Source organism: Anser brachyrhynchus (genome assembly GCF_964034855.1).
Source record: "Anser brachyrhynchus genome assembly, chromosome: 1".
Lineage (NCBI taxonomy): Eukaryota > Metazoa > Chordata > Aves > Anseriformes > Anatidae > Anser > Anser brachyrhynchus.
In genome coordinates, this window is record NC_137694.1 from 200,694,304 (window position 1) to 200,706,810 (window position 12,507).

The following is a 12,507-nucleotide window of genomic DNA, read 5'->3' on the forward strand; positions in this document are numbered from 1 at the left end:
ACTACGAACAAGTCTTCACTTGAGGACCAGCCACCCAGGACTTTCTGTACAGTTTTAGCACCTTCTCACTCTTTCGCAAGGGCAAAACCTCACATCTAAATGCATGACAGTGCAGGAGAAGAAAAACAAATTAATTCAAAGTTTTTTCTAAAGCCAATAAGAGCAATTATAATCAACTAGTTTGGCAACCCATAAGAGTAGCATAAGATGTTTTTGCATGAAAGACATAATTTCTACTTTACAGAACCCACGTTTTATAGCACTTTCAAGTGACAGAGAGCCCACTACATGGTCAGTGGCTGACACGTTGTGGCTATTAAATTCCTGCTCCCTTCAAATTCCAAACTGTATTTGCAGTCTAAAATCATCTAGCTCCATATTCCAACTGGTTCCCATCATGACCTGTCTCAGATCAAAGAGGCCACATACCATCAGGAATTTATTTTCTAGGCAGACACTTGCACAAGTTTTAATTAATTGATTAAACTGCCTCCTACGTTTCTTCTGGACAAACCAAATGCACTGACATTCTTTATGCCACAAACCTTCCCTGGCGTTCTTTTCTGAAAGCCTTCCAATATTGCTCTATCTCTTTTGAAGTCTGAACACAAGAACTTCACATAATATGCAAGTAATATTGCAGTTAAAGGTGCTCCCTGTCAATACTTCTTATACAACTAGAAATTAGTTTTGCCCTTATAACTATGATTTCATACTGGCAACCAACATTTAGCCCATCTGTCATGATACTAAATCTTTTTTACTTCTCTCTAGAATACATCTGACAAGTACGATACACACTCTTCATCCCTAAGTATCCCACACAGTGTCCAAATAACCACACTTGCCACAGAACCAGGAGAGGACTGTATGACTGGCTTCAACATAGTTGACTGCTCCATGAGTTTTTGCATCCCTTGAAGATTGTTTGAACTTTAACACTTCCTAAAACAAACTCATTAAAAAGTTGAGCTAAGTTTTCCTGAAGTATCACTGGCACAAACATGGCAATTCCATATTTATAGTGAATTTTTGTGACTGATCAGTTCACCTTCTTGAACACTTTCTGTTTTGCCATTTCTGTACACTACCAACAGCATCAGCGTTGCATGTCATATGAGTTGAAAGGTATAATTTGCTATAATTTCTTCACTATAAGATCCAGTGTTCCCCTTTATCAAGACATCTCTACAGAATCACAGAATCACAGAATCATCTAGGTTGGAAGAGACCTCCAAGATCATCGAGTCCAACCTCTGACCTAACACTAACAAGTCCTCCACTAAACCATATCACTAAGCTCTACATCTAAACGTCTTTTAAAGACCTCCAGGGATGGTGACTCAACCACTTCCCTGGGCAGCCCATTCCAATGCCTAACAACCCTTTCAGTAAAGAAGTTCTTCCTAACATCCAACCTAAACCTACCTTGGCGCAACTTTAGCCCATTCCCCCTCGTCCTGTCACCAGGCACGCGGGAGAATAGACCAACCCCCACCTCGTTACAGCCTCCTTTAAGGTACCTGTAGAGAGCGATAAGGTCGCCCCTGAGCCTCCTCTTCTCGAGGCTAAACAACCCCAGCTCCCTCAGCCGCTCCTCGTAAGCCTTGTTCTCCAGACCCCTCACCAGCTTCGTTGCCCTTCTCTGGACTTGCTTGAGCACCTCCATGTATTTCTTGTAGCAAGGGGCCCAAAACTGCCTGCTACCTTAACTCACAACATCCCCCAACTGTGGCCATTGCACCCCTGTGGCCACTGCCTAAACCAGATCACTGAAGTGATAGAAATCTGAAAGCCTCCCAAAAGAATGGTTTTTAATTTGAAAAATGTGGTTTATAATGCAGACTCCTCAAGAGCTATTTTGGTACAAAAGGAAGCATTGCCAGTGACACCGCTGTGGCAGAAACAGCTGCCTAGAACAGAGAGGAAAGGATGGAAGCTTCTCAGCCTGGTTCATCACTGAATAAAATATGTTATGTCAAATATAAACATATAAACATATATAACATATAAAATATGTTGTTAAGGAGTAAGCTGCCAAGAAGTCTGGATCTTCAGCAAATTAGCAGCTCTGTGGTAACTCTGTGTGCACAGCGAGACCTGGCAAGTCACCCTGTGCTCGCCCAGGAGCAGATACCTTCCACTGCCTGGGGGAAGAGCTGCTACCACAGAGCAGTAGGTGGTGGTAGTAGCAGTGCAGTGTGAACGCCCAAGCTGCTTTACCTCATGGCAATGTATTCCTGTGGCTGTGCCCTAATTCGAATTATAAATTGGTGTTTAGAATGGTTTGAAAGAAATTTTCTCTGGGAAAAAAAAAAAGTGAAATAGATCCTTTTTTTTATAAAGTACTTATTTTCAGCAGTTTTGTGGGGTTTTTTTTGTTTTTTTTTTTTTTTACCATTTTTATAAGCAGCCAAATACTTTACATGAGGCACTGCAATGGCACCGTGCTTCCCCCACGATGACAGAGCTTTTATGGCCCCGGCTATCTGGCCAGACAACATTGCATGCTCTCCCATAACTTCAGACCTCTGGGACACACTGCCTGCTCTGCAGAACTGTACTTCAAGAAAAAAAACAGTCACTTCTTGGCCTGGCATATTCAAATGCTTGACATGAGTGTAGCTCCTGTAAATGCACAGAATGGGGAACCCAAAGCCCATTAAAGTATTGAGGTTCAGGAAATCGCCCTGAAGGTTTAGTCACTGAAGACTTCCTTGGTGATGGTCATCTTAGCTAACATCTCTGTTGACCAGATCTGTGCTCATCTCCTATTCAAAGACATCTAGAAGGCAGGGAAAAAAAAAAGTATTTTTAGTGGCAGCTTTCTGAGATGAGGTCCATTCAAGTAACCCATCCATTCAGAGCTGCAGAGCCCACTGTCTGTAACAGGTATCCTACAGCTAGTCACAAAGCAGGTGATGCTCTCCTATGCTGAGCATCAGGAGATGCAAAAGTCATGGAGTCAGCAAGGGATCACAGCACAGAAGCAGAAACTTACCCTCTTGGGTCTGTTTAGCTATGGGTTTTAGTTAACCACAGTCTAAGAGAAAATAACCAATCAACTCTTGGAGACAAATTCCCACACCCCACTGATGCTCTCACCATTGTGTTCTGGACTCAGGCTCATCCATAGCTCCCTTTCCTACCAGACCCACACTTCCCAAAGGGCAGAAGAGCTTGCTGCCCAAAAGGCACCAGTGACGCCTTTGGACTTTCTTGAAGTGCAAACACTTCAGCCTCACTCCTCCTTCTGTCTGGGAAGGGCTAGATCCCACTTCTGCATATACAGAGACATCTATTTTCAGCGTGCCCTTTTGGTTGCCCTCCACAACCTGAGACCAGAGCACACTGGTTGTTGTGAGTCCCACTCTAGGTGTCCAGGCTTTCCCATTTCATCCAGGAGGACTTCTGGGGTGCCCACCTCAGCCTTTCAGGTAAATGGCAGCTCTCTGAAACACTTTACATGGGTTGCTGTGCTGTACATTACAGTCCTTTGCATAAAGACTGCCCACACTGGAACTAACAGTATCAGCCACAGAAATCTCATAGAAAGGATGTACAGGCATTAGTGACTTCTCCTTTGCACCCCCAGATGCTGAAACAATTGGTCACTTCATGTGGGCACACTGTGGGGCTGGTACCTTTACCCAGTGCCACAATGCAGCCAGAGGATGTGTCAGAGGGAGCTGGAACAGGCTCAGTTCCATGTCCTCTGCTGCTCCATCTGTGGGACACAGAGGTTTTTCCCCTGTCCCTCTTCTTTCTTTCAGTGAGAGCATCTTCTCATTGTGAAGTCTCCAATGCTGGTGTTGCACCAGTGCACTCAGATGCACCAGTGCATCTCCCACTCCTGGGTTCCTTCCCATCTCCAGAGTCCCTCCGAGATTTTCCCTGCTGCAGGATTTCATCTTGCGTTTTTGACAACAGCATTCTCAAAGACCATTCCCTGTCTTCTTCTGATGGTGTTTGCTTCTTTGGGAAGCACTTCACATTTCCAGCCACCTTGTTAAACATCCCCTTCCCTTGCATCTCTTGTCTTGTTCTTTCCCACTCACTGACCTTCCAATATATTATTGCAGCAGCAATTTCTTAAAATGCTGTAATAGTTAAACACGTCCAGTTCTCTAAATCTGCCTTTGTTTCTTTCTTCCAGTGATCATGATGTGCCTATTCTATAGGGCTTCACGTGCCAAAATTTCTCCTACCTCTCACTTCTCTTTTGCTGCGAGCAGGCAAACCTCCTTGTTTCTTCATGCTCTCCTGCTCCCTTAAATCACTCCATTCTCCTCATGGCTATGTGTTATCGTTGTCTGAACCTCTTCTATCCCTCAGGTCTTGTGCAGATGTAAGAGCTGCTCTTCTGAACTTTGACTATCTCCCTTCCAACTCAGTTTACAGCTTGCACTTCATGTGCACAAAGTCATGATAATCAGCCAGTCCTACTCCCTGTAGGGAAGGGGAATCTTCCATCCCCTGGAGTTGTACCTATGCAAACTTTCTAAATTCCCTCAGAAACTCTCCAGTGGTCCTTCCTTTTCCTCCTATAATCAGGGCAGTCTTAAGTTTACGTGTGGAGGTAAGCAGGCTTGTAAATGAAGGCATAAAAAGATCTTGTTCAGACCAGGAAAACGATACAAATCCTTCTGTTATTTCTCTGTCTGATTTCATTTTACCTACCGACCATTCCCAGCAGTTCTTAAACTCCAAGAAAAGATGGCAATGTACATGAGAGGGACAGGGAATTATTAATAGGTGATAAACTCTAATTCCTAAAAAATAGTATTCATGTGATTACAGCAAGCCATCCCCCTGCAATGATGAACATTAAAACTCCTCCAAATGAGAGAAAGAGTGAAACGAGTGTTGTCTAGACTCTTCTTCAATGAATTCAAGAACAGACGTGAAGATATTCTGCTGTCTCAGGGAAGGACCATGAGTGAAGTGTGATTTCTGTACCTGTTCCTTCTATCACACAGAAAATGTACTTTGCCTGGATTTTTACCTTTTTTATGTTACCTGTGATCTTTATAAGCAGAGATACAATCTAAGGTTAGATTTTTCATATGGTGCTTATGTGAGTACCACATTACGGTGTACACGAAGAGACATACACACTGTGCACAGCAAAGCAAACACTACAGGGCATGGAGCCAGATCCCTCACCGATACAGTTCTGAAGCTTGCTGAGTTGGTTTGTTATCATAATCACCACTGAAAAATCAACACTTCAGACAACTACCAGATGAGGAGTCTTGAATTTTCTCCTGCAGTTAACGTGCCCAACAGCTGCTGCATGTTCCTGGGTGCAGCTGTAGGTAAACACAAACTTTCTTTTCCTATTATTGCTCCACTAAAGTCCCATAGGTTTTGCAAAGGCAATAATTTATGCAAATACCCATATGTGTTTCTTCCCTAAAATCTGTTGGTGAAACCTTATTCTCTACCCTCTTTGCGTACTCTATGTCAGAGTTTATAACAGTTTTTTTCCCTAAAAATTCCCCAGCTTTCTCATGGCTGGAGTAAGCTACGACAGTGCCCATGGTTCCCCTGTCATTTTAACACCTGGGTCATGCAGCAGGCTCAGAGTAACCCTCTGCCAGACCACAGCTCCCGTGCTATGGCCAAAGCAATGTCTGTGCTAGATGGATGTCCAGTGTAGGGGGACCAGCAGTACCAGCTCACGTGTGTAGGTGATGCCCTGACCGCACGCCATCAAACAAGATGAGTTGTGTGCCCTCAAACGACAGAGGCACAACGTCCTCAAAAGGCAATTGTGACCTTTTCTTTCCACAATGGCAACTGACGAGGTCAGTAAAACCCAAAAACCTCTAAACGAGGCTCCAAAGTGTCACTGGTTTCTCTCCTAGGGTGAACTTCTCCTTCCACTGAAGCCAGTGACAAAACTCCCCCCAGACTTCATTACAGCCAGGATTTTCACCTTTTGATGCTGACCCTTCCCACAGTGATGTTCTCTGCTAATGCAATTGGGTCATTTGGCCACGTAATTACTCAGCCATTAGTTTAGCATCTGTGATGACAGTTTTACCGTCATTTATCTGGGTGGGATCTCCTCGTAGGCAAGTTGCACAAACTGTGTTTGATGCTGCGGTAACAAAAAATACCCGTTAGTGTTGGTGGGTGCAAGATTTAGCCCAGATAAATATAACTTTGGTGGCCTAAGGAGAGGGGATGAGTGGTTACATCAGGCAAACTTAATAACATCTACCACCAGCAGAGCAAGATTTAAGTGCCCATCATATAAACTAGCACCAAATTAATTTAAAAGGATTATCAACCAAACTTTAATCCTGAGGGCTGAGCCACAACAGGGAGGGAAAGACTAATGTATGTCAAGCCACAACACCCAAGTGCATTCTTATTTTGAAAGGCCATTGCCTTTGTGGCCATTGAAGTGAGCAGGCAGTGTCTGAGCTCACCCTCCTGCTGCAGCAATATCCATGTCCTAACCCACGACATCTCACAGGGATCTGCAGCACGTCCAGCAGCACTGACAGCTCCTTGCACCCTGCATGGCCAGTCTACCACGTGGATGTGGTCAACTGGTGTCAACCCTTCCACCAGTTGTATCAGGTGGGAGGGGATGCCGAAAACCTTCCCACCTGTTTTCAGTGGCTGTAATTTGGATTTATCTCTATTTTCCAAAGTCCTGTGGGTTTCAGAAAATGCCAGCTTGATGTTTGAAGGAAGAACTGAGAGTGAAACATTTTAGCCCCGTTCGCAACAATCCAAATTATGAAAATTAGTGGAACAGCTTGAGGCTTCAAGTAGACTAGACAAAAGGCAGAGGCAAGCAGCCTCATTACTCTCTTTACATGAGAAGCACTGATGCGCAGCAAGATACTTGCTCTGTGCAAGCAGCAGGCTGGCCCTTGAGCATGGCAGCAACACAAATCGTCATCAAAATTAACATCCGAGCAGGATAGTTACGCTAACACAGGGCTGCGTTCGGGTTAATCAGCTGTGACGAGAGGCAGACTTTTCACCTCACGCCCAGGGAGGTGCTGAGGCAGCTCCACGGCTTCTGGCTGGGCAGGCAGCTCACTCAGCACCAGCACAGCAGGAACCAAGCAGCCTTGTGCCAGAGCCCGCTCCCTGATTTCAGCCCCATGCCTCAGCTGCCGAGGTCTGCTTTCTGTAAAGCAGCCTCGTCGCTGCTAAGAACCAAAGGCTGAGGAATATGTTATCAGCTTTGGCACAGCAACGTTGAAATCGTCTGTTGAATCTCACTATCTGATCCAGGTAATGTAACACTTTCCATTACACAATTGCTAATTCAGCATTTTTATTAAGGAGCAAAGAATAAGTGTGTTTGATTGTATCTCTGTGGGCTAGCTGGAATCAAAGGGAACATTCCTTTTTGTATATGCACCTGCCCTTTTAAAGATAATCAGTTTATATGCAAGCTCTTTATCTGCACTTCCCTATCAATTAAACTGGGATTGTGTCCCATCAGACGGATGCTGTGAGGATGCATCACAAGGGGAGAAGTGCTCGGCTCAGCGAGCCCGAGCATTGCTGCTTCCTGAATGCAGCTGGCTCAAAATGCATCCCTGCCCCTACCTAGGAACTGGTCCTTAAACTTCATAAGTGGAATTGCATTTTTCTTACTATCCATAGGAACCAATTAGTTAGCTGACAGGTAAACCATTAGTATACAGCTTTAAATTTACATTAGAATTCACATTAAAGAGCTAAATATTCAGAATAACTACAACTGGTTCACAATTTAGTCCATGTACCCATTCAGAGAAACTATTATTCCAGAATACAGCAGGTTTGTTCTGTCTTAATTCAATACACCTTGGAAACGGAGTAAACTAGTTACAGGAATGGTTTTATTATTCTGCAGTAGAAGGCTTTGCGTAGGGAGCTAGTTCATCGCAAACAGCTCCCAAACTTTGAACATATATAGTCTACCTTAAAATCCAGATTACATTCCCTCTGTGGGTAATCCCTCTGGAATTAACATTCTCTAATGGTTACATTACAACACTGACTGAAGACATAAGCTATCATCTCTCCCTGTCATGCCAAGAAAAAGGCATTACTTTAAGGTCTCAGTACCTGGATGTTAATATGTAAAGCCAGTACCTCTCTTACTTTAAGGTAAAAGTGCCACTTGGTGTTCAGGGAGCTCAAAGTGCAGGTAGCCTTAAAAGTAGGTTTTACAGAAGAGGTTCCAGGTCTTTCTGCAGTATTAGGGAGGATTTACAGAAAACAGCCCTTCACTTAAAGCTCATCTCTTTCCAGTGAGAGATCTTCCAGTTTACGGAGGAGAGGAAGTTATCCTCTGGCAAAAAGAGTAGGGAAGTGAGAAATGCCAGTGTTTAACAGAGCCTTTCCAGCAATGTTATTCATGGGTTAGGAACAAAATATTACCCCGTATCCTACCTAAAAGGGTAACATTTGTTGAGTTGGATAATATCTGGGACATCCGGTTGTTAAGAGCATAAGCATAAGACTTTATTGAAAAATAAACTCTTTCTTGCCTCCTTCTTGTGGCAAAAACTCTTCATTTCTTTAATCCGACTACAGTGATTCTGAAATTACCAACCACTAGAGAAAAGTCCTGCTTCTGCCTAAAGCAACAGAAAGGACATTTCCATTTCTAACTCCGGGGACACAGCACAGAGCTCCCAGTGTGCCTTCAGACACCAGAACCTCCTCCCTCCCTCACAGCTCCCATCCCAACCCCAGGCCTAGACTCGGAGGAAGGACCCCTTAACTATCCCTGGGTTGTAAAAGATATTGGTCAAATCTTAAAAATACTCCCACGAGTGTTTGAAGGCCACACTATAGAAAGGCACTGAGCGTTTGTGCCTCCTGATGTCCAGGCAAGCTGTCCTGGCACGGCAGCGGTACGGAGCCAACGCCAGCAGTGAGGGCACAAGGACGGGTGCCTGTCTGCCTGTTTTCCTCTGGCCGAGGCATGATTCATCACGGAGCTTACCTACGCACTCCATTTTCAGCACAGGACTTCAATGTCATCATTCACAGCTGTACGTTTAAGCACCTACCTAAACAGATGTCCTAAACTGAAGTCTCCACAGCTGAATACGTTGCAGGAGTATATGGATAATCGTCTTGAATCTCATTCATAGGTATTATACACATCTGAATTTTACAAAGTCGTACCAAACCCCCAATTTCTATCATCTCACCAAGAGCAAAGTCACAAGTGCTTGCCTGTCAAATGCTCCTCTGCGTCTTATTGCAAAGAGCTGTGTTTGATTGTGGTGAAGTTGCAATTTCACTTTGGACAATGTGTCCTAGAAATTCCTGCCTCTCCATGAAACACACACACAGAGGGGATTTTTAACCCCCTTTTGAACCTGTTCTAAAATCTTTCTTTTATGTTGCCCATAGAAATTGTGGAGTTTCCCTCTTTGGAGATCTTCAAAAGCCTCCTGGACCTTGTGCTGGGCAGCCTGCTCTGGGTGTCCCTGCTTGAGCAGGGGTTGGACCAGGTGGACCCAGAGGTGCCTTCCAACCTCAGCCGTGCTGTGATCCTGTAATCCACTACAATTCTTTGACAAATCTTTGGTAAATATCATCTCCTTTGCATCACCTTCAAATACACAATGGCTATCACACGGCCTAATCAAGTAAGATGGAAGAGAAGTTAAACAAATTCTCCTCTTGCCTAGAAGCTGAAATGTTGTCTGTGACAATATCAACAACAGGGGAAGGGAAGGGAAGGGAAGGGAAGGGAAGGGAAGGGAAGGGAAGGGAAGGGAAGGGAAGGGAAGGGAAGGGAAGGGAAGGGAAGGGAAGGGAAGGGAAGGGAAGGGAAGGGAAGGGAAGGAAGGGAAGGGAAGGGAAGGGAAGGGAAGGGAAGGGAAGGGAAGGGAGGGAAGGGAAGGGAAGGGAAGGGAAGGGAAGGAAGGGAAGGAAGGGAGGGAAGGAAGGGAAGGGAAGGGAAGGGAAGGGGAAGGGAAGGGAAGGGAAGGGAAGGGAAGGGAAGGGAAGGGAAGGGAAGGGAAGGGAAGGGAAGGGAAGGGAAGGGAAGGGAAGGAAGGGAAGGGAAGGGAAAGAGAAAATGAAGAGAAAATAAAAGAAGAGAAGAGAAGAGAAGAGAAGAGAAGAGAAGAGAAGAGAAGAGAAGAGAAGAGAAGAGAAGAGAAGAGAAGAGAAGAGAAGAGAAGAGAAGAGAAGAGAAGAGAAGAGAAGAGAAGAGAAGAGAAGAGAAGAGAAGAGAAGAGAAGAGAAGAGAAGAGAAGAGAAGAGAAGAGAAGAGAAGAGAAGAGAAGAGAAGAGAAGAGAAGAGAAGAGAAGAGAAGAGCCATCTTAAGACATTTACAGCAACATTAACCACATCAGTCAATTTTGTTTAGAGCCCTCACTGTACCTCCAGTTTATGAAAGCCCCTGATGACTTACTTGTCCTCCAAGAGGTTCTGTCCTGTGATCAGATTTTTCCCAGACGGTGCATAGTCCCAGTTCTCTTCCACAATCCCGAGGTAGTAGGTTCTGATTTTTGTTTCCACCACTGTGAACAGGCAGAGGAACCCAAGAGTGCGAAGGCAGCCACCACCTCGCACAGGAGGCATTTGTAGTTGTGATTGCAAGGCTGGCAGCAGGCAGGCAGCAGCAGGATGCACCACGGAGAGCTCACCCCTCCCTCCCGGCTCTTGACAAGTTATAAATAAGGAATGGACAGGGCAAAGCTCCTCCTTTCCTCCTTTTCAGCAGGTTAGGGCTGGGATAGGTAGAGAGCCTTGCTATGCAGAGCAGGGCTAGGGAGGAGGTTGCTGCCAGAGTAGGACTCTTGCCAGTCCTTCGGTGAATGCATAAATTGCTCATTTACCTGTCCAGGCTAGAGCCAGTTGGTGTTTCTTGGAAGTCTGAACGCTTTTTTGTCCCCTCTTTTCCAGACTGGTTGGTATGGCACATTGGGACAGGTTTTTTTTTTTTTTTTTGGTCTTTTTGTCACCCCTGTCAACTCCCCCTTCTGTTTTATTTATTTATTTTTATTTCATTTTTAATTTCTTTATCATGTCTGAGATTTCTAAAGCTAGCACCTTGCTTCCTTCATTGGGTTTATTCAGTGACATAACACTAATTTATAATAGCGCACTATCAGAGAGAGAGAGAATTTGCCAGTACCCCTCACATTTCTCAGATTTTCTGACCAATTTATTATGATGGAATATGGTCTGGTTGTATTCAGGTCTAGAGTGTCCAAAACAAAGCACTTTTTTACAAAGATTTCTGAAAATTGGATCCCCTGGAAGGTCTTTCCATTTGGACATTAAGAATGAATGCACAAATATTACCTTTTTATTAAACTTCCTAATTAACATGCCCGCATGGTTCTGTAGAAAATCAGTCCCTTCTTTTGTAGCCTGACTTCCTCTAGGAGGACATTGGTATTACCATCTTGGTGAAGCCAGGTGTAAACCTATAAATGGTATAAACCTATAAACCTAATTGATAGGGTTTTTGAAACCACTTAGGCAACGTCCCCAAAGAATCACCTAGGTGACAAGACACTTAGAGCCATACTACCCTCTTATTAGTTTTTAACTGACAAAAGACATTAAACTCTGCAGTTCTGTAATGCAGCATTACAGCTGAGACTCATTTCCATCTGTGATGGTTGTGAAATTCCCCTTCCCGCTCCAGAGCCATCCGACCTCTTCCCTTTGAGGTTAATGGTCACTCCTTGCTAGGGGTGTCAGAGGCTTCTCAGAGGAATTTGGTGGCCACAGGTTTATCTGCATCACTCGTAACGTATCTCTGCAAAGTGAATGTGTTTTCATGCGGCGGTTATGTGAGGTATGGACCATGGTGAGTCTTCCTTCAAGGCAGACACAGGGCACACAGAAAGAAGGAGTATCTGGCTACAGAAGCTTTCAGTTTCTTTAGCTGTGAGTACTGGCAGCCCAGTGTACGTGGGTAAACACAGAGACAATTGCAATCGGTCATCTTAATTCAGCTGTAAAAGCAAGAGACCCTCAGCTGTAAGCTGCTGTCTGATACATGCTGATGTTCATTGCCCCAGGTCAATGGACTGATGAACAATGAGAAGGGTGAGAAGAGACGTGACAATACAGATGCTGTACAGACATCCTGAAGTATGTCACCCACTATCTTCATGTTAACCTTGAAGACTTTGCTCTTCTCTTTGTCCTTCTGCTGCAAATCCATGCTGCCCAACCTCTTGGCATCTCACATCAGTTTCCGATCTTTCAAAACAACAATATTAAAAAATAATTTTCCACTGCTTTGTTGTGTCACTCAGTTACCCAAATGGTGCCAAGTAATAGCACCGTGATTCTAAAAAGCATAATTAGAAAGCAAAAGAAAAGACAATGACTACAGGACAGGCTGAGGCTTTCCAGCTGGTAGCACAGCTGTCAAACATGTAAATGTGGTGGGACCAACAAGCCAGCTGGTGGGCTATGAAGCTGGGAAGAGGCCAAGGTGACACTTGGTTAACAAATTAACAACATCCCACTGCGGTCTTTGCACAGGGCCAGTG

The 12,507-nt window shown here is 44.5% G+C and overlaps 1 protein-coding gene across 1 annotated transcript in view; it reads right to left on the minus strand.

Annotated features, from left to right (window-relative positions):
- Positions 1-11,629, minus strand: part of HEPHL1 (hephaestin like 1) — a 36,202-nt gene extending 24,573 nt beyond the window's left edge. The window contains exon 1 of the mRNA XM_080593603.1: positions 10,404-11,629. Coding sequence (XP_080449729.1) covers positions 10,404-10,573 — 170 coding nt within the window. The 5' untranslated portion in view covers positions 10,574-11,629. The remainder of the gene's footprint in view (positions 1-10,403) is intronic.
- Between the last annotated feature and the right edge of the window lie 878 nt (positions 11,630-12,507).